This window comes from Prenolepis imparis, unplaced genomic scaffold (genome assembly GCF_030444845.1).
Source record: "Prenolepis imparis isolate NDT839.2.m4 unplaced genomic scaffold, iyPreImpa1.0 SCAF_1, whole genome shotgun sequence".
Taxonomy (NCBI): Eukaryota; Metazoa; Arthropoda; class Insecta; order Hymenoptera; family Formicidae; genus Prenolepis; species Prenolepis imparis.
Genome location: NW_028141159.1, coordinates 21694061 through 21717654, shown reverse-complemented (window position 1 = coordinate 21717654; position 23594 = coordinate 21694061). Strand labels below are relative to the sequence as shown.

The following is a 23594-nucleotide window of genomic DNA, read 5'->3' as shown; positions in this document are numbered from 1 at the left end:
TTTATAGATGTCTGACGCGATGCCTTATATATTATGCATATTATATATATATGATAAATAAATCGCGTCTATTTAAATATACGTCTATTTGGAAACAACGGTCTGTGAAGCTAACTAATTCTTAACCGGATATGCATTTTTTTCATAATGAGGAAAGATCGATCGATAGCGAACACCTGTGCGTTTGTGGTCAATATTGATCGCGTAATCGGACTGCTTGAGAATAAAAAAAATTAAATACTTTTTACGAATATGCAAGGATATATATATATATATATATATATATATATAATATATATTAATATATTTCAAGTATTACTCATAAAGTTCGAGTTGAACAAAACGAGATCACGATGCATGTGCGAGAATGATCTCACAGGTCCTACGTGACGATTGCAATTGATTGCATAAACTGGAATTCTGAGAGATCGTGATGCAACTTTCACGAACTATAACGGTAGGAAAAAGGATAGGATCCGGAAAATGATCGAGTTACGGATCTCTTCGAAATTGCAGTTTGGCAAATGGCAATTATGTTGCAATTGTTATTGCACGTGAAAATTTGATGGTAAACTATTTGTTGTATGACACACACTTGTTACAATAGTTTTTCTTCTTTTTAAATATAAATTCTACAAAATTAAAAAATTTGATCGAGAGAAATTTGATATAATATGCGTATCTACCGTATCTATAATCATCTATAGTAACACATTTTTCACGACGTTTATCGATTTTATATTATTTCATATTTATTATATAAATATTATTTTATATTAATTTATATTTTTTTATATTTTATTATATATATATATATATATATAATTTTTCTATAAATGTTGAAAAACAAAATATATATCTTTGCATATATTTATGTATAAAGTATTTACATTTAATATACATAATAATTTATATATATTTAACTTATTTAATATAAAAATTTTAATAATTAACAATTTTAGTAAACAATGCGATAAATTTCTTGTCGAATCTTTTTTTATTAATTCTTTTTATGAATCATTTGCTAACAATAATTATCATAAGTTTTATTTCCTCGTGATAAATAATAATAAAAAAAATGTATGAAATAATGAAAGATAAACGTATAAAAATATACGCAACACACACACATACATACATTCCGTGTAACGATAACAAAACTAAATCATCATCTTTCTCAGGAAAGCATGCAACCAAACGTGTTACGAAACACACGTATTCTCGGTAATAATACAAATATAACACCCAAGACGTTGTACGTGCAATAATGTTCCCCGAGTCGGCGCGATAGATTAAACTATGCATTATAAGATACATCGATCCTCGACATACGCAATCGCGCTTATGCAGAGCGCAGAACGAAAGAGAGCCGGTCGACGACGACGCGGACGGGGGCCACCCTTGGAAAGCGGTTCATTTCTTCGAAGGTGGCCGGTTGCGCAAGTCGGATTACGCATTGCGCAGATCCGGAAAAACGCCTGGAATTCGTTTCACAATGACGACATATGCGCCGACACAAACGACACGTCGCGCGAGACGCCATCGTCGAACCGTCTCGCGAACGGACAGACACACAAAGGGCCATTGTGCCGATTTTTATCCCGCGTCGCGGATCTAATCGCCCACGCGAAATGCCTGCGCGCTCTCGCGCGAATCGCCACGCCGAGACTATGATTTCAAGGAGCGCGTTACGCACATGCGAGTTATTTACTATCGTATCAAGGTTGGGGCGGTCTTGTGACAGATACACGCTGCAGCTATCACGATATACCTCAGTTTTCAACAATACACTGGCATAATAAAAGATAGAGAGAAAGAGAGAAGGGAGAGAATGCATTCTCTTCTCGCTCGAGAATCGTTTTTGTACTACATTCCGTTTGTTTTCGCTAACCCCCGATCAATAAAAATATGTTTCAGAGCATTGTACACCTCAAGCTATACGTATACCTTTGTGGAGTTACGGTATACAGATCCTATCGGAGGACATTGTTTGAAAGTAATGGAATTACGTTGGTGTATATACGGACAGGATGCAGTTAAGAGTGCGTGACGCACATAGCACTTGCTCCAATCTCTGACTTATGGGAGCGCTAACTTTGAAATGAACACGTGTGTTTGGACATTTCTATTCGTATTCCTTGCACCATGTGCATGTGCATACCATTATATCGTATCACACCATAAAACAACGTACGCCACTAAACATTACTGGTAAATATAATTGTAATACATGCAATTCTGAAAAATACGATTTCTCATTTAAAATGAAATAATTTACTAAATATAATTATTTCTTGTTCTGTTATGTGTCTTAATATTTATTTGTAAAATAATTAATATTTATTTAAAATAAAATAATTTATTTATTTTCATATGTGTGTCACACAGGAACACATGCTGCGACTACGTTGCCAAAGGAATGCAAGGGAATCAAATAATTGCGAACGAAAGCCGTAGCCGAATGTCAAACTACAAGTTTCGCGAAAGCGCCGAAGCACCTAGATACAACATTGATTAAATCGTATCAAAACATTCCTATTCAGCGCGCATCTTCAGCATACTTTTTCCTTTCGTACTTTACATATCACGTCGCCACTTGTACGAATGATCGAATAACAAAATATAACTTTTCGCCACGTTCTTCTTTAATACGGTACGTAATAGGTAAAATCGACCGAACGCTCGTTGATAGTTCAAGTTAAATAAAAAAAAGAGGGAAGACATCGCGCGCCGGTCTTTAGTAGGTCACTCTTCTTAGTGCGCTTGTCCCGACTTGTCACGTATAGCTATCGCGAAACGCGCGTTACGATCAATTTACGAGAGTCCCTATTTATTATAAAAATTTTTATCATAAAATCTTCGATAAATATCGTAAAAAAACGCATCCTCGAATCTATCGCGATTCCATCGGGCGCGATTATGAAACCGAGAAGAAAAAGACCTTATATTTCTCGTTGCGAAAATTTCACTGTCGCGTGCGTCGCGTCGTGATGTTGATCCGCTGTTAAGGATAACGCGCGGTGCCGCGAGTCGTTAAGCGCGAAATTAGTGGACCACGTGTCTGCCGCGTCGAGGAGATTCAAGACGCGGCGCGCCGCGCCGGCGAGGATCGCGCATGCGCGAGTTAGTGGGTCGCCCGCGCTCGGCGACGCTCGGCCGCGCTCGGCTCGATTCGAACGCGCCCGACTCCCGCCACGCGCTCGGCGCGACGGTCAGTCGGTCGATTGTACGCGACATGCGAGGGTTGTGAGGAGTCGCGAGACACCGCGAGAATTCGCGAGAGGCTACGTCCGCGCACGCGACGAAGACGGAGAGACGAGAGGTAGCTCTTGTGCGACAGAGCGGCTGGATAAAAATCTAATCGGACGAAAACAAGCGACACAGCACTGCAGGACGAGGAGGATTTTTCGTCGTCGTCGTCGACGTCACCATCGACACAACCGCGCAGAGAGACGAAACAAAGTTGATCTCTCCTCTCGATTGAGAGCGCCGAGAGATCGATTCTCGCGCGCGAGGACGGCAGCTGTCAAAAGTGTGGAGCCGCGAGCGAGCGAGATATGGTCTACGGAGGAGGATTCGACATGGTGGAGACGGTGAGTTTTTATGATAATTCTTTGATTATATCTCTTTCTATATTATATATGCGTTTGATGCGAATTGATCTATCGGATACATCGTTTTACTTTGAACGCTTGTGTCATTCTGAAAATCTGTTTGAAAGTAAACATGTTTGCGTCGACGCTTTAAATCATTCTGCAATCAGAAAATCTTTCTTGATTTATATTGTGATTAAATAGATCTTATAATTGCAAATGGTGAATTTTTTGCATAAAATTGTCGATTATATTACTGTGAAAAATGAATCTTTTTCAATGATGAGTAATATTATTCTAAGAGAGTCACACTTTTAAAACAAAATTACTACAAATATTGATACTTTAACTCATCATTCTTTGAACATTAGGGAATTCTAAGGTTTTTTTGTTCTCGTTTGTTTGCACAAGTTTATATCATATCTTTCAGAAGCAATAATGATCCCATTCCACATTTTATTTTACATATTTATCATTAAAAATTACGTGACTCAAGATTATTGCACCAGACAGCTCGTATCTTTAATAAACGAAACTTGAAAATTTGAACAAATAGAAGCGATTCGTTCGCTCAGCTGCAAATATGTCATAGTTGTTGTACTTCTCTATCTCAGATCTTTCGCAAAATACAATTAATTTTATTAAGACATTCGTGTCTCGATATAAACAAATATGTCACAGTGAAAAGAATAGGTCCGATTCTGTCGAGAGATAGCGCGCGTCAAAAGTATTAGTTACGGCCCTGTCGAGGAAAGACACGAGTCGGCGAGTCGGTCGTACGGAAGGCTAACTTTCGAATCTACCACCACTATAGGCAGTGTCGATAGTTGGGTACGAAGAGAACCGAGAAATTCACTCGGCTGGTACGTGATGGAAAATTTCGCGATAAAAACAGAAGCGAAACCCGTTGTCGGTCCGCGGTTTTCTTGGCGGCGCAACTTTTACCGAGCAGGTTTGTCGCGTCTTCCGCAAAACGCGTCGCCTGAAGACGACATCCGTATTATTGTGCGCGAATCTCTCCGTTGTTCACCTATTTTATAAAATTTCCAGCGGTCAGACACAACTGTCGTTCCGTTTTGCGGTTCTCCGAGCTTATTTAGGTGAACCGATCAGTTGGAGTAACTCACGAAGTTTAAAATCTGAGAATCCGAGATAATTAAACATTAATATTTTCTAAAATTTTGATATCTCCAAAAATGTATTCCTTCCTGTTTATTTATAGATACTATATTCATCTTTATGTAAGAGATATAGCATCTTAAATTTTATGCAATCTTGTCTGGAGTTACATTTTTTTTTAGAAACACAGACTGATGTTATATTCAATATTAAATTCAGAATAATATATCGTAAATGTTTTTTTAGTAATAACTAAAATCAATTTCTCAAATGTTTCAGGAAAATTATCGATAACAAAGTTAATTGACAATATATTAGAATGCGTAAATAACAAAGAATATCATAAAATTTAATTTAATGAAGATATAATTAGGAATTGATTTAAATGTTGTAAGTATTAAATTTGCATGAAATATGCATATTTGATACGGCAACTATTAATATTATTCATTATATAAATGATTTTTGCTTTGAGCTTATTACATTTTTTATCGTTACTTTGTAATTTAAAAAGTAATTTAATAATTTAGAGTGAGCAATCTATTATTTCATAATTAAAAACTAATGATATTAAAAGACAGAGAAATTTTCCGAGATTTCCGCGCGAAAAAGTGCATCCGAGTTTATAAGATTTCTCCGCGAGAAATAAGAGTTAATTAATATATGAATACGATTAAACAACGTTTTCGTGTGACTTTCTATTGGACTTTGCTTTCTGCATAATAGATTATATTTTGTTTATAAACGTCCATTATATCGCGTGTCTTTCATAAAAGATACAAATATTTACGCACAAATTCTCTCTCTGATAATAAAAAAGTGAAAAATAAATAGCGATTGCATGTTAACATTTATATGAGACAGAAATGTTAAATGATAGTTCCTTACAATCAATATTATCGTGATTTCGATCTTGATCTTATCTCAATGTAATCATACGTAACTGTTGATTGCGTAATATTTTTTTGATGTATCTCTTGTTTTTCCCTTTTATTTTCACGCCTTATCACTTGGTCCTTACCCTAAGAAATCTCTCGTTCTTCGTGCTCACGCAGTCTATTGAATCTAAATCTACTTTGCCTAGTGAAAGGAAGCAAGAAAATTCAGACTTTTCTCATTCCGATCGTCTCTCCCCCTTTCTCTCTCGTGTTTACAGTCTTTGTCCAGCTCGTCGTAACTTCGGTCGGCGATGCTGTGGAAAAGCGCGTGTCCATATCGTGCGAAACTTTATTGTCGGTGATAGAGCTCGGACATGTCGCCATCCGTATATCGAGTCCCGCGGTCGCGTAAACAGGGCGTAATTAAAAAATTGTCAGTAGCCGGTCTTTGTGCCGGCGGGAGCATTGTATATAGCCAGGCGTCCTTGCCGAGCCAATTCGAAATCCTGTCTCGCGCGGGCTCGCATTAGCGAGGGCGTGGTTGGTTGGTCGTTCGTTCCTGGTCCGAGGATAGCCAGCCTCGGATAGTAATTGCACCAGACTCGTTTCCACCGCGCGATTTTTATGCTTTCGACTTCTCCCCGTTTTTTTCTCTCTCTGTGTCTCTGTGTTTTTTTTTCTTCTCGAGACTGTAAATTTTATCTCGCGACGAGATCTGCTCCGATTTTAAGTAATGAGACCGGTGTAATCTTTCGATTCCATCATCGCGTTCGAAATCTTTTACGTGGATTTATCCAGGATCAAATAAGCGAGAGAGTTTGATCGAGGACAAAGAAATAATGTTTCAAATTGCGAAATAAGATAGCGCCTAATGAAACTAACGAAATTCTTATTATATATAGCTGCAAAGACTCTGCTTTTTTCCCTACATATTACACATTGTGTTATATGTTGTGGCTTGAGAAAACTTATAGATAATATTTGCATATCTACATGTTCCTCGATTTATTGATAGGATATAATAAATGAAGAAACAGTCAAGTTTTTTTCTCTCACGGATTTTTTTATATCGGTTATCGATATTTATACGTTAAAAGTAAGCTTTGCCAGCTTTATTGTACACAGCTGGGAGAGATAAAGGAGATAGAACGCACGTTCGATGCGAGGAACATTTTCACGAGGTAAATTAAATCGATTCATTTGAGACGACCTTGGTTGGTTTTCTCGGAACTGCGACATCGCATCTCGCCCTCTCTTGATGCCCTTTCACCTTTCTCCTCTTGTCTTCTCTTGTGCGGCCCTGACTTTACGCGCTGTGCCTGAGAATCTGCATTATTTTCAATGAAAAATCGTTTAAATTCCGATATGTACTTTCATTATCTACATTCCTGCAGCTGCTTAAATCGTTATTTGCATGTTTATTTCCCTCAATAACCTGAAATTATATTTACGAAGTTTAAAGTCAAAGATTTAAATTTTTTGCTGTTAAATATTATCAGTCGATTTATCTTTTTTCTTTCGAAGAATTACCAGTGAAGCTTATCGAAACTAAGGGGAAACGGTTAGTAATATAAATGCAAAACATGCAGAAAGTATGTAGCAAGAAATACCTGTAGGGGCGGTATTCATTTTTAAAAAGTTCGCGTCTTAAAATCATTGCGCAATATTCGACAACAACATTACGGAGATACATTTCGGAATTTAAGAATGATTCAGAGGCTCTTGGCCAAGTCGTGGCAAGTCTGAAGTCAGCGAGAAAAAGGCGGTAACGCATATGTAAAACAGGAGAGATTGGCTAAGAAAGAGGGGGCAAATTTACCGCATTAATTAATTAAGACTACTAATGATTCATGGAGTTTTTTATGAAGGTTGTTAATTGCCAACCGGTTGAAAACAAAGATTTGTGGGATAATTTAGACTCGAATAGCTGATTCATAGTATATTTTTACGAAAGTACCTCGATTACTTTGCATATACTTGAGATTCGAAATGGCTGGAGAAATATTGACTGTTCACTATTGAGAAATTTGCATTATACGAATTGTTATTACACTTTATACTCTATAAGAGAATGCAAGACATCCGATTATTATTCGAAATAATATGACGCGCTAATACTAGGTCTGTCTGCCAAAAGCCACTCATTTTCTCGTCGCCCTGGGATGAAATCTCGTGGTGCGTTTCTGAATCAGACGACGTTAACTTGGTTAACGCGGGGTACCGTTCTCTTCGTACTTAAGGGACATGAAAGGTCGTCTCGCTAACGCAAGCGAGGGAGATACGGCAAGGAAGATTGCGCAATCCTCAGTCATGTCGAACGAGAGAGAGAGATAGACGGCCCTCGCAAGAGCGACGTCGAGTTTGCGTGTCGGCGCTCGCGATCTACGATCTAAAGGATCGATCCGGGGGCACGAAATCGAGGACATTAATCAGCGTTCGGCGGCGTTCTGCGCACGTGGGTGGCCGTTTACTGACGCAAATCGGCTCTTTCTCCCGCGGGTTGCGCGCGAGGTATAAAACCGAGCGAGGTCGAAGCGAGCTTCTCGAAGCGAGGCAAGACAGGGCAGGGCAAGGCGAGAGCAACGCGCTGGATTTTCGAAAGGCGGCTTTCGCGAAAGGTCGATCGTCCCCTTCGATATAGTATCCTTTCTTGCGGTTCCCATCGAGGAAAGCGAACTCGCGCGTTGCGCGAAATAAAAGAAAAAAAAGGACGAAACGCGAATTTCCCACATTTATCGCACGCGAATGTTCGCCACTGTCGTGCAAATAAATAAAATAAATGTCGATCGTAACCGTACTCGGTAAAATCTACATAGAGAGAATTTTTATATTTTATTACCGCAAAATTAAGTCCAAATTTTATCATGTTTGGTAATAAGCCGAAAATTATCATATGTTACATGTTAAAATTTATATAAACTATTTAAAACACTTAAAAAATCATAAGTTTTTAATATTATTTCATATTTTAAAATTATTTTATTATTATTGAAATTTTACTATATATTTTACTAAAATTAATCAAACATATTTTATTGCGCTAGATAATAATATTTTTTGTGATAGATTTTTTTTACTGTGATAGACTAATCAGAGAAACTCTCATAAAATTCTTCGTGTTGTCCCACGACTACCATGATTTTCAGGATAAATTGTAAGAGAAAATTCTCTCTGTGTACCTTATTTGCAAATTTCGTTCGAAAGTCTCATTGTCGAAAGAAAAAAAGAAAAAAAGCAGTTGCTCGTCGATGTGTTGTTGATTAACTTCCTTATTATTTACGATCAATGAATTCCGATTACGTAAGATCGCACAATGCGGTTCTAAGAATCCGTGGTCCATTCTTCGCGCGTGTTAACTCCGTGAAATTTACGAGAACCATTACACTTCGATATCCTTTGTCTTGTCGGCTCCGCCGAAAGCTGTCTTCCGAAATGCGTACTTTATTAGCGCGCGTCGTTTTCCCTCGGCATTCGAGTATAATACACCTTAATCTATCGCCTCCGGGCGATCGTATTCCTACGACTTGTCATCGTAACGTGCTAAAATCTCATTTCCCGCACTTGTTTATTCGCACTTTCATTTCGCGAATCTAAGGGCGCGGAAAAGATTCTTCTAGCTCTATAACAGTAACGTTAAATAAGACTTCGATAACGTTTTCGTCTGAGCAAACTCGCGAATAAAATATTAAAATACTCTCGCGCCGCACACGGCGCATAAATTACAATCTCATAAATTATCAGCGCCGTATTATTAGCTTACGATAAACGGGAACGTCCAAGGACGCGGTCAAACGAAAGATACGTGGCTATTTTGTATCATATGTATTGGAGGTTTTACACATTCTCCTCTGACATGTCACCGAATACTGTTGTATGAAAGAGAGACACGGATTAACGAAGAAGTACTCGTGCTATAAATATATAATGCAGGTTATCAAAAGTGATGGTAAAAAATTTTATTATGTAAATTATTGAAATAAAAAAAAATTTAATCTCAACATATGCGCACGCAATTTAATAAAATCGCGAACAAAGATGACCAAAGATGCAAAATATTCATCTCCTTATGTTAAACGAAAGTATTCCTTTGACAGTTCTTTTAAACTAGCACTTTCATAGTCGAACTAAAAAATTGACCTCGAAAATGATTGTGTGTCCATGTTGATTAAAGTTTTTTTGTTTAGTTTAGGGTATAGTTTTTACATTATTAAATTTTTTCATATTTTCCATTATTCTTCATAAATTCTGTGGCGCGTTTGTTGTTCAAGAGCCATCGGATTTCGTGATTATTGCACATGGAAGATGATTGAAAGTAAGCGTTGCCGTTTTAAAAGAAAAAATAATGAAAGAAACGGCCGTTTTTTTTTTTACAACATGCATTTATCGCTATTTATGCAATTATATACATGCAATTGTGTCTTGCACGCATCTGCGTAAAGTGTTGGAGACTATTGTAAAAGGATTCTTCGGGTTGTTACAAGAAAAAAAGTCGCATTCCCATCGTTTCTCAAGCAAGCAAATTTTGCTAGTAGTTGACTGTTATTAATATGACTAAATTTATTATAGTCTGAGAAGAGTGTTGTGTGAATGTGTAGGCTGATGTTTAGCGAATAATCTCTCGTAATTCCTCGTCGTCGTTTTGATGCGCTTATTTTTTCCTCATCAATTTTAAACACTGTCACAACTACAAATTTTACAACATATGCGAGAAACAGGTCTTAAGTCGATTGCATCCTTCGACAGCGCATTATGTAGGAGAATCTACTTCTTGGTATATCTCGTTTCTATCAAAAGAAATAAAGTAGCAACTAGCAATCCTTAATTATTGATTTTTTATCGATATAAAGAGGCACTTGGCATTTCTTCGACTTCTTCTCGTAGTCACTTTGCAGCTTTTATCATTATTATTTTATTGCGCCGAGAAAAGTAGGAATATACATACCTTCCACTACATATATATACACTTCCCTGAAAGTCACGCCCATGATAATTTGTTTCTCTTTCATTCCGATTCCTTTTTGCGTAAATACGCTATAATGGATGGATGAATGATGGATATATTTTCTCCAACGTATACTTATGAAAATGCGATAATTTGCCAATCACTGTTATAATTCCTTTTACGTTTACACATTCGCTGCAGTTTAGAAAGCCGTAACTATAAATTTCTCAGTACACCAATAATTTAATAAGCGTCATCAACAAAAGTGCATATATATATGCACGTGCCATTATTTATAAAAAATAAAAATATATTATTTTATATAAATTGTGTAGAAATTAAATTACATAGCGATAATTAAAACTCTTCATCAAACATTTTTCAAAATCGAAGGATATCGCAATTAATCTCCTTTATACTCGCGTTTAATCTTCGATCCCGTTCGACGGCTCTCCATGCGCGTAGGAAAGAAATTTTCTTAGGGGGTCTTAATTCGCGGCTCCCTTCGAGGAGAGGCTTACACAGAGGCGTAATCGCGCTTTCTGCCGATTCGCCTCGGTTACGCTGTGCGTACGCCGTGGTATTTACGCGTAGCTACGTGATCCTCTGGCGGGCACAACCGCTGCGGCACAACCGAGTTTCTTCGGTACATGACTTTTACCGTTAGGCCGGTTCTCCGCTTCTTCTTCTGTCCGCCGCGAGTTGCCTACATACGGAGCAGCCACTATACGCGCGTTTAATGAACGAGTTTTCGATGCCTCTCTTTCTCTCTCGCTCCGTCTTCCTCTGTCTGTCGACTGGGTATATAGGTACGACGAGCGATCGATCGGCGATACTTCAAAATCAAATTTTATTTGATTTTATTTGATTTTCATGAAGAGAGGCTATTTAAAAAAAAATAGAATCTTTACATAGAGCTTTTTTAAATATATTTATTATATATTTTGGTGCATTTTATAAAAATTACTTACCGTGGATGTAGCTATTTTATAAATATTACATTTTGTATTTTGTACTTTATATTATTTAAGTTGATGCACATATTTTTAATTACGTAAAACAACCTAGTTGTAAAAAATCATATAAAAAATTAATTATAACATGACATATGTGATATAGATATATAATTTTTTCTACGTCATTAAAAATATATATACATCGAATAAAATTAAATAATATAAAATATAATATAAAATACAAAATATAATATATTTAAAATAGTTGCGGCAGATAATTTTTAAAATGCACGAGGATAAATATATAAGAGCCACAAAATATTATTCTTTGTATTAATTTTATTAAATATCTATGCAAAACAGAATAAAATGTGGAAGTATAAGAGAGTTTTCGGTATTTCTCATTAACAATGCGATTCCGCGTAGCAAAAGAAGATCTCTTAAGATACGACGGGGTTTGCAGAAGCAACAAGAGCGCGAGACAGCATCGCCGAGAGGGAGAACACGAGTTTCATTTAAATAGAATAGGTCGATAGTGATTTACGATACTCGACGCCGTATACGCTCGTGACCGTTTTCCATTTCTCCTCTCGCTGCTCTTTACCGTCCCGGTCTGCCTCTTTATGAGCGTCGTACACACATCGATATCAGAAAATACGGGTATATACACGCCGTGCCCCTTTGCGCGATTTGCGGTGCGAATCGAACAAACGCGTAAACGAGATCGACGAAAGTTACGACGGACACGGCTAATTGAATAGACACTAAATAGACGAGATAAATTTAAAATAATATATTGAAGTTATTTATCAAAAAAATAAAAATCAGCGCTATAAAAAATTACGTCAGATTTCGAAAGCAGTAAAGAGAAACAAGTATGTCCGCAGGATTTTTTTCAGGAAGGGGGGGCATGATTGAAAATGTAAATTCGAGATTATAGAATATAATAATTTTGTTATTTTTATTTTTTATAATGTACAAGTAAATCCCAGCATTTATTCAAAGGGAGAACAAGTGCCCTCTTTTGCCCCCCTCTCTTGCTGAGAAAGAAACGTTTCGCAAAAGTAGAGTTGATCAAAGGATACACATTCGCAGCGATATACATATATGCCATTGTTGAGGAATGGCAATGACGGTTGTTTGTTTTTTTTTCTTCTTTAATGGAAATCAATACGCGCTCTTTGCACAACGCAACAATGCACAGCAATAATATAGGGGTACGGGGGGGTGGAGGAAAATTACGATTTCTAATATTACGCGCACGCGTGCGTTGCGCAAGGCAAATCTATGCACGCTAATGCACCTATGCATGCCAGACTCATCGACGCCGCGAAGAATGAAACTTCGTCGTACGAAGTTATGCGTGAACCAGCGCGGTGCGCATTCACGTGCAACGGTATCTCCCGCGCGATGCGGCCGTCTGACTTTGACGAGCTCCATTCACTCGGAAACGCATAGCGTAGCAGAAAGAAATGCGCTTCGCGCAAACAGTGAAGCTTAACGGGGGACACTTGGAGCAGCGACTTAAGGCGCGAATAACAATCTTTTTATTTTATTTTATATTATTTTTAATGGTTTTGAAAGAAAGAAGGGGAATGTGATTAGTTACATTTATATGCGATTTGCATGCACGATCGATGGAAGGGGAAGCGCGTCGCTCATCTTTAGAAGAATGACTGTTGGCGATATTTTCATTCTTTTCACTTGTCTCTTTGAGATAATTATTATTACCTCAAGCGCATTTGAACTGTAAAAAGTAAGCGGCTTTAAAGCGAACGGCTTCTAACGGGATATATTCAATCAGCAATAACTTCCAACCGTACATTTCGTAGAATAAAGTTAAATTGTTCTCTAGATTGTACATCTGCGTAAAACACTGAGTGCTAATCATTAAATAAACATATCTCTTCATAAATTAAAGACAAATCTGGAAATGAATGAAATTTAAGAACTTCCAGCTGAAACAGCGATAAAATGTCAGAGAGTAATTTTGTTAAATGATAATGTCGCTTCTTTGCAAAAATTATTAGCTTTACGCTCCGAGATTATTATTCGTACATAATTCTTCCTGAAAGTCAAAGTTCTCCGTGTAATTTTTTTTTTAATCTTACGAGAGAGATTTATACTTTCTATATAAAGGACCGATATAAAAGAACACGCAATGAGACAGTAACGATATTTTTATTCGTGCATTTTACCTCCGATATAAAACACAATTTAATACAATATTCGAGGATTCTATACACTGAGAGAATTTTCTCTTAGAATTTACCCTGAAAATCATGGTAATCGTGGGACAATATGGTAAGGAAAGAATTTTATGAGAATTTCTCTGATTAATAGTTATCACAATAAAAATAATAATATCCATCACAATAAAATATAAAATATTGATTGTTTGATTAATTTTATTAAACTGCACAGTAAAATTAATCAAACATGTTTTATATTTTATTGTAATAGATATTATTTTTATTGTGATAAATATTAATCAGAGAAATTCTCATAAAATTCTTTCTATACCATATATTATCCCACGATTACCATGATTTTCAGAGTAAATTCTAAGAAAAAATTCTTTCTGTGTATACAATACAAAATATATAAAATAATTATACATAAACAATTATATATAAAATACAAAATATAATACAATATTCAAAGATTTCAAAGGAAGGGGTATCGATCGACGGGGTGAAAAAAAAATGGCGCAATCGTGGCGAGAGACGAGGAACGATGGCGACATACGCGCATATCCTATCTGGCGCGAACACACGGTGGCGGGTTCTCAGAACGAGAGACCATTACCGGTGCACTGATATCTCAATACGGTGTGCCCTTAGTTCGAATCCATTATAATGCCGCGAGGACAATCGTGCGGACAGAGAGAGAGTATTGCTCCATCGAGAATGGTTATCCGCCAGCACCACGTTCCAGGAACGCCTGCCTCCTCTGTCTACTCTTGGAGTTCTTTCGTCGGCGAATTCTCGCTTTTGCGCCGGAGGAATTTGCCCGCATCTTTTACGCGCTCGCAAATTAAGGGGGATACTTGGAGAAGGGATCTTGATAGATAACTCGTCCACGAAGCGCCGGGATTTTTAATTAAAAAAAATATGACACCGTAAATCGCGCGTTTAAAATTCGCGATGTATTGTAACATAAGCCGAGGCGAGTTTTCTGTAAAAAAAAAAAAAAAAGAAATCGCATTCGCGACGGAGCAAAAGCTTGTCGATTTCGCATCAACATCGATAAAACGGTCAAGCATTCCCGGCACGCACTCGCGGGGATGCGAATTGTCGCGTCGCCGTAAGGCGCCGTAAACATGGCGATGTTATGTCTTCAGCAGGAAGCATCATTGATCGCCCCCGCGTCGCTCATACGCGCGGGCGGGTTTCTCGCCATCGTCGTCGGAGAGAGAATATGCTCTCGTTATGCTATTCTGCGAAAGGATAACGCGTTTTTGTTACATACGTATGAAATTTCGCGATCGCTACACGAGAAAATGGCGCTGAGGGAGAGAAAATTGTGTGTTCTCCATCTATCTTATCTCGTAATTTCACTTTCGAGACGCTGAACGCGAGGTACTCTAGAACTCTTCTGAGGAGAAGTTATCGAGAACTTTATCGATTGTTCGAATATATGCTATATTGTTCGAATATATCCTTTGCAGTGTCACCTAAATGGAACGTGGAATTAAATGTTTTTTTTTGCCGAGATTGGAGAGAGGATATCGTGACTTTGTGCGAGAATCATATAATTTACGTCTGCCTTTTCGTCTTATGTTTTCGAAAATATTTTATATCACCTCTCTTTGTTTCGGAATCTCGCAATTAATTTTTTCAGATTGAAAACGCAGCGTACATTTACGATTAGTAAAATCTTGTATACTAGTTTGATCTTTTTCTCGTTTCTCCTCGCGTCGACAAAGAGATAAACTTGAGAAAATATATACGTCCTTTTCTTCGTTGTAGGTGTATCGTGCGTGCATGATATAATCCGAAACGAGAGTATGACAATAGTACGGTTACGTGCGTTTGTGGGCGAGAAAACTGTGCGACTCCTACGCGAGAGGAGACTTTCCAAGCCTTCCAAGAAAGAAGCAGTGTATCGTTTGTGTATACGCACTTATTCCGTCGTACTCCTTTTCCTCTCTACATCGCCCTCGTCTCTCGCTACTTGACGTCAAACATTGCAAATAATTTTGCTCGTTTAAACATAAAATAAAAGAAAAAGACGAAGGTTTGGTGAAAAATGTCTATAGATCGACTTGGAAAAATCGAATACTTTTCTTTATCAAGATTCCCGATTCGATATCTCGTAGCTGGAGATGAAAAGTTCGATTAGACTTGAGAAATGTCACTTGTGTCTTCGTTGTTTTATCTTCAACTCGTTACGCGCTCCTGTATTTTTTTTTTTTTTTTTTCGGAGACTGTGTACCGGGTTCATTCTCTCGACCCGACCAATCTACGCTCGATCTTGCCTGGTTCCTCCGCATATGCGAACCACGCTTCGCGTCGCTGAATTAAACATAAGTCACCGCGCGCATAAAATATGCCGCGAATGTTGCAGACATGGTGGTTATAAAACGCGACTCGATAGCCGCATCTTCGCGCCAGTTTCGGGAAAAAGTTCATCTTACTTGTACAAATCATTCTTGACCACGTAATCTTGTTTTTTAAATACAAAATATTGTTTTACGGCGCGTATCAAACATAGATTTAATACGAAAAAATTATTGCTGAGAAAATTGATCGTCGCATTTCTTCAGTGAAAAATTGAAATTATTTTTATTTTACTCAATTTTTGTTTATTTGAAGTTTTATTTATTTATAATTTTATTTTATTAAATTTTTATTTATTTATAATTTACGATGCACGCGAACAATCATAAATAAAAATGTAAAATATATACGTAATAAAGTTTTACAATTGGAATATCTCGAAACGAAATAAATCATTTTCGCTGCTTCAAATAATTTTCTTGAGCGTTAATCTTCATATATTTTTATATTTTATATTTTTATATCTCACAATATCTCCTGCAGATAATGCACAGAATTCAGGAGGAGCATAATAGTCATTTTCCTCGCGAGAAAAATTTAAAGGAATACTTATCGCGCGACCATCATGTCGTATACGTCTGATACGATCAAGGAGGAACACGAGTTGCATTTCCGGACCGCATCGCGCAGCCGATGTACCGTTGCGTCTCGCGTCCATCGCGATGAAGCGTGGGGACTCTCGGAGGGACTCCCGTAATTATCGTCATTACCGTCATTGCCTCGTGTAGCGTGGATATTCGCCCCTCGGGGCTACTCGTTCTCGCTTCGCTTCGCGAGATCGCCGCTTATTAACGAATAAATTATGTCATAACGGTCTGATCGCGCGTCGCAGCGCGTGCGGATGCGGGCAAAACATACGTCTGGAATGCTATTCGCTCGCGAAAAAGAGAGAGAGAAAAGTATACCTGTTAAGTCATCAGTGATGAACACTGAGTGTCAGATATTGCTTAACTTGATGGGCTTTTATTATTTAAATAGGCATTTTAAAGCTCCAGAAATTGTATGTAATTATCGAACCCGAATTTTAATTATACTATTACAGTCTAAAACATTCTTTCTTGTGTACATTTTTTATTTCGTCAATAATTATATCTTAACATTTCATGAATCTCGTGCAATCTTCTACTTTTATATTATTTTATTCTATTTTATGTTGCATTTAGTTTGTCAGATTTTTTTTCTATCTTTATTATATAATAAATATATTTCTTAAATATATATTAAACACATATTTTTTAAATATATTAAATATATATTAAATATATATTAAATATATTTTTTTTAAATATCTACACTATCTAATATCTTTCGTCTTCTTCTTTACGAAATAAAAAATTTCTTAATTACAATTTAACTCTGACTTTGAGTTTCATGACATGTTTATTCGTAATACGTATTACGTATAAGGTTAATAATGTATTCTCTTCGATGGAAGCTGCAACGCGACCCTGTGTCTCTTCTCTCTTTGGTCCCATCTCTTTATACTTGTTATTGGCGGGTTATATTCACTCATCGAGCTATTCACAGTCGTCTTACAACTGGAGATGTAACGCCTCTCGTTCCCTCCGTTCTTTTCCTCTCTCTCTCTTTTTTCTCCGTCTTTTTTTTCGTCAGTCCCCCTTTCACGAGAGATGCAGGTATTCCCTCCTTGCCTCCTTGTCGAGGAGAGGTGGTTCCTCTCTCCGTGCTGGTAGAATGGACCGGCGTCTTCAAGGTCGGTCACTTCGGGTTTTCCAAATCGTGGTCCTGTATGACGGGCAACTTCCTATCGTCGTCCTCGTCTTGCTCACGAGCTCTCAAGAGTGAGCGCAAAAGAGCGTCGATGTGTAATTCTCGACGACAAAAAGTCGCACAACTATATTCGACCCTTTGACGTTGGTATCTGCGATCGAAATGTGGAACACGTGCAAGCGTACGCAATTTTTTGGCCAATAATAAAGTGTATTAGGACTGTCGGAGAATATATTATCGCGAGATGTCGCAAATGATACGAGAGAAAAAATGAGAAAGGAATTTGCCAACAAAAAGTTATAGGATATAAAGGATATCTGTAACTAAAAATGATTTCTATTTAAGATACACAGAATTGTAGTTTTCATCGATCTAGTTTTAATTGATCGAAAGAAACTTGATAAATTTAATTAAATTTGTTTTTCTTGTTTATAATTATAGATCTGTTTTATACTTAATCAATTTTACTATATTGCTGTTGCTGCTCTTATTGTCAACGTTTAAAATGTTAATTAAAAGATAAAAATATATCTATTTGCTAGTTTTAAATAATTTTTCACACACGCAATTTAAAAAATAGTTATCTTAATATATACTAATAAATTGGAGTATATTATAACAAAGAGATCTGTATTACATATTCAACCGTAGGAAAAATTAATTATCTCTCTTTTATGATATTTGAATGAAAAGATAAGATCACAATTCCGAAACACGGATTTGTTTTTTCTCGACTCTTTAGCATAGTTTAATAAGTAGCTCAAAGATTTTGCGTCAATTTTTTTTACGCCGTTCGATCTTGCGACATTCGGTGAGCGGTCCATATCGAATTAAACTGTAGCTGAAGTGCTTGACACGTGGCTAATCTAAAAGCAACACAAGGTCCTGCGTCATAAATGACAAGGGGCCCCTTCGAACGCGGAAGCGTGGCCCTGTCAAATAATCATGTATTTATTACGGAGTAAGGTAGTAGTTTCTCGTGCTAAATCACCTTTCTGCGATGCACATCGACAAAATATTTGTGTCCTTGTACATACGTATATTAATCATTATACAGAATTAATTGATATTTGTGGCAAGAATTGATAAAATCGCTGTTATTTCGGTCAGTTAATTTTTCATCTTACAGACACATCTCGTGCGCATAAATATATCTTATATTCATTGTATTATAAATATGTCTTATATCCGCATTTCCAGTATAATATACAAGCATAAATATTTTTCTTACATGTGCATAAGTATGTACGTAAATGAAAAGATATGCTGAGCATTCAAATAATTTTAAAGAACAAGATAATGAAAATCTTACAAAAATAAAGTATTAATATACATATATTTAATTTTAGACTAATTAATTAATAGTTATATATCTAACTAATTAGTTACATCGTAAAATAGTGAATTAGTTTTAAATAATTTTTTAAGTTTACTAAAACGAGAAATAAAATGTAATCCAATCGAAAAAGAATGTCTCGAATAAAGTAACGCAAACTTAAAAAAAAAAACCTTGAACAGGTTCAAGTATAAAGTAACGATACTTAAAAAAAACCTATTTTACATTCGTTCTTCAATGTTATCTAAATTACTTAATCTTTTATTTTCTAAATATACTTTTATATATCTTCAAATTCAATGGAGATACTTCAGATCGCATTTTCGATAGCTGTTTTATACTTGTATAAATATATTTTTTAAATAATACACGAGTTAAAAAATGTTTTCCAAGTATTTCAATTATAAGTCCAAGTATTTCTCCAAGACTTTCATGTGTAAAAATCAGAATAAAAATTTCCTTTTCCTCTATGCTGTAATTTTCACGGGAATTTAACGAGAAATCTATTTTAACATATATGCGACAGGCTTAAATTTATCTTCCAGAGAGCTTTGGTTTATTAAATTTTCCAAGACGAGGAACATTGAAACATCTTGTGTACGCGTCGAATCACGCACGATTGTGCGAAACACGGCGCAAATTTTTCGCCAATTTCTAATACCATGCAACATATATATGTATGTGTATGCGCACGTGCAAACTGAATGCATGTGCATGTATGTAAGACATTATAGTCTTGGCAAGGGCGATGCGTGGGCGGTAAAGTGTTATTAATAGCGTACGCCGTCGATATATCGGACGGCGCAACGATGCGCAATAATGAGGTAATTATTAACGAGAGTCGATTAGCAGTCGTGAGAGCCGCGCGGGAGAGATGTTTCAGCGAATTCGCCATAAAATTATCACACGTGGTCGTATAAGGTTGCGTAAATCTCACGTGATGCACTGTGTCGCTTCTTTCATTATCGATTAGGCGCATGATCTTTTTTCTTTATTTTTACATTTTCGATGTTTATCGAACGGGACATTTATAATCTGAAAAAAATAATAAGAGAAGAAAATTCAATTCTTGACATTATTGCGTGTTATTAAAACATGCTTTATAGCACTGTTTGCATTTATAAAAAATAAAATAAATTTTAGAATTAAAGGGGGGCACTAACAATAAGAGAGCAGAAACAAAATGCAGGAAGTGCAACTAAAACGAATAGACCTATTAAGTGAACCCCTTTCCCTGTCCCCTCTATTTCCCCCGGAAAGAAAGAAAGATGAAAGATAGAGGAATGAACACAGAACACGTGAACCGACATTTGCGAATTTATCTCGCGAGATAAATGTGTTGTTCGAGATCTGCAGCCCTCCCTCTTTCTCTCTCGGATGAAGCTACACGAGAATGATCCAGGTAGCCGGGGGTCCCGGACTGGGGGTCCCGGACGCGAATTTACGATCCTCGCGAGGCTATCCACGGACAGGGCAGCGTTCTAAGGACACGATCCTGTTGGGGGATCTGCGAGTTAAGGCGCTTTAATAATGCTACTTTAAAGCTCGCTCGCGCCGGACAAAGGCCGACCTGCCATAACTTCTTCACGGTGATGCACCGACGGCATTACCATGGCGCGTTATGCCCCCATTATGCGATATTATGTTACTATTTACGCTATCGCGGCTGCCTATTTATTTGTCTTGCCTCGCTGGCTGTTCTTGATCTTTTCACTCGATCTTTTGTTTCTTTGCTCTCTCTCTTTCTCTCTCTCTCTCTCTCTTATCGCAGAGGAACCGAAAAAGATAAAAAGATAGACATAATACCGTTTCATCATCGACAAATAGGACATTACGAAATCTGTTTGTACTATAGCGACCGCATTCTTTTGATCCAAATATTTCGAGATTCAAGATTTCAGGTTTGTTCATAAGATGATAAAATTTTCCAAACGAGTGGCTTTAAGATTCGAAAATCGATTTTCGAGATACCCGATGGGACTTTACCTTCGGGCTAGTAATGTAGTAGCAATTCGCGCCTAAGAATACCGTAAGTATTCCGCACGACGAGGGAAACGTAACTGTTATCCCGAGATAAAGCGTGGACTTAACGGCGTACGGAAGAAAGTATGCGAAAATAGGGGAAATGCGACCGACGAGCATTTTAGTCATTAATGTCTGCGACTATCGTCGTTTGCCTACTACGTGACGATAAAGTAGCCATCGGAAGTTGCCTGCCTGACAGTCCGTTACGGCTCGCGACGTGTTTCCGCAAATAGCTCGTAATTTTCCTTCTCAAATGCTATGCGAACACAAGCGTCTATGCACTCTTGATCCTTTTATCGCGGTGTGTATTGAATAATTTTTTTATTGTCATTAATTATATTACACAATCTTTTTTGACAATTCAACAAAGAAATATTAGAGAGAGAATAATTATTTCATATATATTTTTTGAATTTGATTTTCGGCTTTGTATCATGTCATAATTATTGAAAAATTTTGTTAAAGTTGTCAAAATGAATTATTATTTAAATGTGTCTTATCATGTTACAGTTATATCGTTTGTCGAAATTTTGTTACAATCAAAGTTACACATATTAGGGTTTGCGAACATTCTAAAAAAAAACTTGAATCTATTATGGTTAATTAGATAGAATTATGGTCTAAATATATGTCGGATCTATCACGGAAAAAATGTGAATTAAATAATTAAAGATTTATCAAATAGTTTTCAAATATATATTTATTCAAATTTAAGAATTTTTTTTATATAAATCATTAAACACATGAATTTGTCAAAATTGAGAAATTTAATATAGCGAATGTTAGAATTAAAAAATGTTCAGATGTTGTTTGCAAAAATTTAATTTATATGTATATTTTAATAAACATAATTGCAAACTATTGATAGATCATTAATAATGTAATTTACAACTTTTCCTCATTATTAGATCTGATATTAAATCATGAATATATTAACCATAATCGATACGATAAATCTTTTTTGAGAATTGAAAATACATATAATTTTAATTGCAATAAAACTTTTCTAACACATCACACATCATAGTTACGACATGATAAAATACATTAAAATAAATCTTTTTTCCAATTTTAATCGTTTTCAAAATTATGATGCGATGGAGCAATTCTGAAATCAGATTCATATTTAATCTAAAAAAAAAAAAAAAAAAGAAAAATGATTACTTTTTCTTTGAAAGAAAATCTTCTTTTGTCGAATACTCTTGGCATATTTTTTTAATGTAGTGCCCTTTGTTTTTGGATAAGTAAGAGTTTTTAATTACTCAATGAAATCGCACGTAAAAGATACGTATATGTATATACGTGAGAATGTCCAGTCTGTGAAACGCTGCGACCAGCTATAAATTAAACGAGCGAGCGTTATTATTTTTCTTACTTACTCATTACTCGCGCAGCAGAGAGATAATTGATTACGCGAATAACCGCGCGACCGCACACATAGCAAAGAAATATTCCTCGCGCCGAGATTATATTTAATTTATAATACCGATAGGGACTTTTTTTTTACCGGAATTGAATATATCTCTACCACATAACCTTGGAGCACATGATGTAATTAAGGTAACGTCTCACGTGAGATTTCCGCAAAAGACGATTGCGCAGCGTCGATCCTGATAATGCAACGCAAAAAGGGATAATTATAATAGATGACACAACGGATAATGTTAGAACAAAGTGAACGAGAATTGAGCATGCGTTGATTTAAAAAAAATCTCTAGTAAAAAAAATGCACGCGATTGCGGTTAATTCAAAGATCAATGAAAAATATGGAAAATCAGGTGATATATGCGTTATCGATATGCTTGCAATTATCGTTTCAACTTTTTATTAATGTACAAATGACGATACAATCTAAGATGTTTAAGAAATATGTAATTACGATGCGTATGCGAATGAAAGATACAGAGTTAAAGTGGAAAAACCTACTACTCATTCATATTGTTTAACTAACACGTCGAGATGTTGCGATACTATTTTAATTCTCTGTGACATCACGACGGTATAGATATAAGCGTCGACTAATCCGCGGTCGGGAGAAAAAAAATATGTAAATGACTACTGGCGGCATAGTAGTATAGTGTCTACGTTACACTAATAATGCATAGAAATCAGCCGCGGATAAATGTAAGAGAGAAAAAAAATATAAAATACTTCCCGCATCTTCGTTCGGAGAACAAGTGAGTAATCCTTCACAGTCGAGAATATGTTGCGCGATTGATAATAATGATGGGTGCTTGGCCGGTTTTTTCGCGGTCGCGATGTAACGACGAATATATTTTTTTATATATATTGCTTAAAAAGCGGAGTACATATATATACTATATGTCGCTCGATAAATGAGAAGAATGATGCGTTACAAAATTGTATACACATAGATATCGCGGTGTATCGAGTTGAAGCTGAATGGGAAGAGGCTAATTCTTATCTCTAGTCGTTTGTATTGTAATTTATT

General features: G+C 36.4%; 1 protein-coding gene across 1 annotated transcript in view; it reads left to right on the top strand.

The window, feature by feature from the left end:
- The first annotated feature begins 3229 nt into the window (after positions 1-3229).
- Ets98b (DNA-binding protein Ets98B) overlaps positions 3230-23594 on the top strand; it is a 39618-nt gene continuing 19253 nt past the window's right edge. The window contains exon 1 of the mRNA XM_083037960.1: positions 3230-3593. Within this exon, the coding sequence (XP_082894086.1) occupies positions 3558-3593 (36 nt within the window). The 5' untranslated portion in view covers positions 3230-3557. The remainder of the gene's footprint in view (positions 3594-23594) is intronic.